The sequence below is a fragment of the Dermacentor silvarum genome, chromosome 2 (genome assembly GCF_013339745.2).
Source record: "Dermacentor silvarum isolate Dsil-2018 chromosome 2, BIME_Dsil_1.4, whole genome shotgun sequence".
In the NCBI taxonomy this organism is placed as follows: domain Eukaryota; kingdom Metazoa; phylum Arthropoda; class Arachnida; order Ixodida; family Ixodidae; genus Dermacentor; species Dermacentor silvarum.
The window spans coordinates 176242351-176245822 of record NC_051155.1 but is presented as its reverse complement, the minus strand read 5'-3'; the positions used below and the strand labels follow the sequence as shown (position 1 = coordinate 176245822).

General features: G+C 60.2%; 1 protein-coding gene across 1 annotated transcript; it reads left to right on the top strand.

Moving 5' to 3' along the window:
• The first annotated feature begins 454 nt into the window (after positions 1 to 454).
• LOC119440581 (nascent polypeptide-associated complex subunit alpha, muscle-specific form) lies at positions 455 to 2437 on the top strand. Its single transcript, XM_037705478.1, has one exon. The coding sequence runs from the start codon at positions 455 to 457 to the stop codon at positions 2435 to 2437; it is 1983 nt and encodes a 660-aa protein (XP_037561406.1).
• The last annotated feature ends 1035 nt before the right edge of the window (positions 2438 to 3472 follow it).

Below are 3472 nucleotides of genomic sequence, written 5' to 3'. Positions count from 1 at the left end.
GCTGTTGTTCGTGTAGGCCAGTTTCCAAGGATGTTGATTTGCGTTATTAAGCGTTTGTCCAGTTGACCTACCGTGGCTGAGAGAGCTTCTCTCTGCGGGTTAAAACGAGGGCACTCACAAAGAAGGTGTGCGATTGTTTCGTTGCACCGGAAGAACGTTATAATCACAATCGGTCAGATAGGCCGGTGGCTCGCAAGCAGCGCAGAAGCGCCTGCACGGCCGGGGGAGACGCTGCGAGCGCGCGACCAGATCGGTCGTGCAGCACACCGGCTCCGTCGATTTTCGATCGGAACCCCGGACTACCTCTTCGGACCCCCACGGAAATCTCACCACCGTCACCGGAATGTGATCCGGTTCATCTGGATACCTTATTCCGGCAAGTGGCCCACTTCTACGTCTTTTACGGGCGATCTACGTCTCTACGCCGGAGGCGACGCCGCTAGGCTTAACGGCCATGGCACCTCCCGGCAAAACGGGCGGCCGGCCCCGCACCGCGACCGCAATCGTGGCGGACACTCAAGTTGGATATGACCCTCACAGCATGATGTGGACCACCGTCCCGTCCTCGGACAGCGGACCGGAGCTGCCCCAACCCTTCAAGAGCGCCGCGCTCGCTGCCGCGGTCGCTCGCCGAGAGCAAGCGAGCAACGCAGTAACGGCGGCTTCCGCCAACGCGGCGTCCCCGGACGCAGCTGCTGACGCCGAAGCTCGTACCTGCTCCCCAACTCTTGCGCCGCCTGCGCTGCGCTCCGCGGGCCCGCAGCAGGGGAAGAAGCGGCCTTTGTGGCAACCTCAACCCCTACCGAAGCCGAAAGCAACAGACTTCGTTGTTGTACTCAAACCCCGGACACAGTTATCCCTCGCCACCGTTTTCCCTGAGAACGGGGCTGGTCGCGCGCTCATCGCCCACCTTGGAGCGACCGCGACTCGGCTGGTCACAGTTGTGATGGTGCGGGAACAAAATCTCATTTTGACTTACACTTCGAACCCGCAAATAGCGGACAAACTTATCGGTGAATTTGCGGTTCCCTCACCCGCCGGACCAGTGCCCCTGTTCGGGTACCTGCGTGCGGACACTCAAGACTCCTGTTATGGAGTAGTGACGGTGCGCAGCTCCGACACCGAAGCCACTCTTCGTGAAAGCCTCTACTGGCCTGAAGGCGAAATCTTACACGTCCGGCGATTGGGCACCTCCAATAAGGTGCGTCTCACCTTTTCCGGCAAGGTGAAGCCCAGGTACGTCTCTTACGACGCCCTGCTGATCCCGGTGCAGCCGTACAAGAAAACTGTACCAGCCTGCGGTCGGTGCGGTTCCGTTGGGCATCGGCCCGACAGCTGCCCCGGCCCCAAACCAGACCTCTGCGGCATCTGCGGAAAAGCGGTGCCGCTCACGGATGGCGCCCGCGCCCCTCACGAGTGTACGCCCAGGTGCGCTCTATGTGCCGGACCCCACGTCACCGCGGACCGGTGCTGTAAGGAGCGCTACAGGACGCCGCCACCCAAATCGCCCACTCCTCCACCGGAGGGTCAAGCCGGCCCCAAGAAGCGAAAACGTCGACGCCCACGGAAACCGAGGAAGACGGGCCCTCGGGCTTCGCCGCAGAGGGCTCAGCCCCCTGCCACCAACCCTACCACACCCCCGCACCCTGACGCGGGGGCTATCGGGCCTTCCCTGCGAGGTAAAACTCCGGATGGACCGCCAACCAGGAAGCCCACTACGAGGCAGGTTTCGCCCGCCTCACCCAAACCGCACCCGCCGTCACCTGAACCCAAACCTCCTGCCAAGGGGGATCTCTCGTGGGCCACCCGCATCCGGCAAGGACCCCAGGTGAGTGGCTCGGGCGGAGCAGCCTCTCCGCCCCCACCATCCATGATCCCTAACCCCATACCGCCAACCCCTTCCACTCCCACCCGGGAACAAATTGCAATCCGTCAGTTACAGGCCCAGGTTGCCTCGTTAACGCAGGCGGTGGAGGCGCTCGCGAACCGCTTGCCCTCAGCTAACCCGACACCGTCCGGGCAGGCGCCTGAGGCGATGGATAGTGCTCCCTCTGAACACAGGGACACCACAGCACTCCTCGCCCCGATTGAGGCGCGTGTTAGCAGCTTAGAGGCCCATGTGGCATCCATAGTGACCACGATTGAGGACCGATTGGCCGCCGCCCTCCAAACCGTTGTCGACCGCATCCCGGGCATGATAGTTGCCCAGTTGCCCAAACACTCTTTCAGCACCAGCCGCCCCAAACTTAAACGGATATCTAAGTCACAAGCACCCCGACCACCCCCCCAGGTGGCCGCGGTTGACAGACAGTCCAAAGTTTCGATCGCAACCTCGGATGTAAGCACCGGATCGAGCAGCGGAGCCCCTATGGACCTCTCTGCTCTCCTGGAGGCCCCCCAAATTTCTAGCTCCCACGATGGCGGGCAAAGGCTCTAGATCGCGCCGCGGTCGCGCAAATTCGGATCCATTTACAATCCTACAATGGAACTGCCGGGGATTTAAAGCACGCACTAAGCGGGCTGCTCTCCGGCTCCACTTGGAAAGCTATTCACATCTGCCCGCGGTAGTGGCTCTTCAGGAGCCGGGTGAGCACGTCGCCCTCACAAATTATACAGTGTACCAAAGGGATGCGCAAACCGCACTATGCGTGCATCGAAATTACACCGCCAATTCGGTCGATCTCGACTGCGATCCGCTTTACTCGTGTGTTATGGTGACTCTCCTCCCGCTTAGGAAGCAGGACCCGTCAATACACATCCTCAACATCTACAGTTCACCTAAACAGCCTAACGTTACTTACGCCGACGTTTTTAGCAAAGCCCTAACAGTGGCAGGCAGGGAGCCGCTCGTCATAGTAGGCGATTTTAATGCTCCTAGTCCCCACTGGGGTTACCGTAAGGAGGAACGACGTGGTAGGAAACTGGCGGAACTTATTTCCACCATGGGCCTCACCATCCAAACGGACCCTGCACACCCGACCCGCATTGGTAACTCCGTGACTCGAGACACATGTCCCGATCTCACACTCACCAAGAACATCAGACATGCAGAGTGGCTCAATACCGAGGAAACCCTCGGCAGTGACCACTGCATTCTTCTCATCACAATCCGAACGCACCCCCTTACCCGTCCCCACCACCAAGCGAAACTTCCGGACTGGACCAAATTCCGTTCGGATTACACGAATACGGCTTCCATAGCTCACCAGGGCTACGCCACTTGGTCTCAAAACCTCGTGACGTCACTTCATCAAACCGAGCAGACGGTTCAGCTCTCAGAGGCCACGCCGGCGGTGGATAACCATCTCCGGCATCTCTGGGAGGCTCGCCATAGCCTAGTCCGCCGATGGCGCCGACAAAAGCATAATCGTCAGCTCAAAATCCGCATCGCAGCCCTCACCCAGGAAGCGGACGAGTACGCGGCCCAGCTCGCCGACTCTAATTGGGTAGAACGCTGTAACACTGCCGCCAA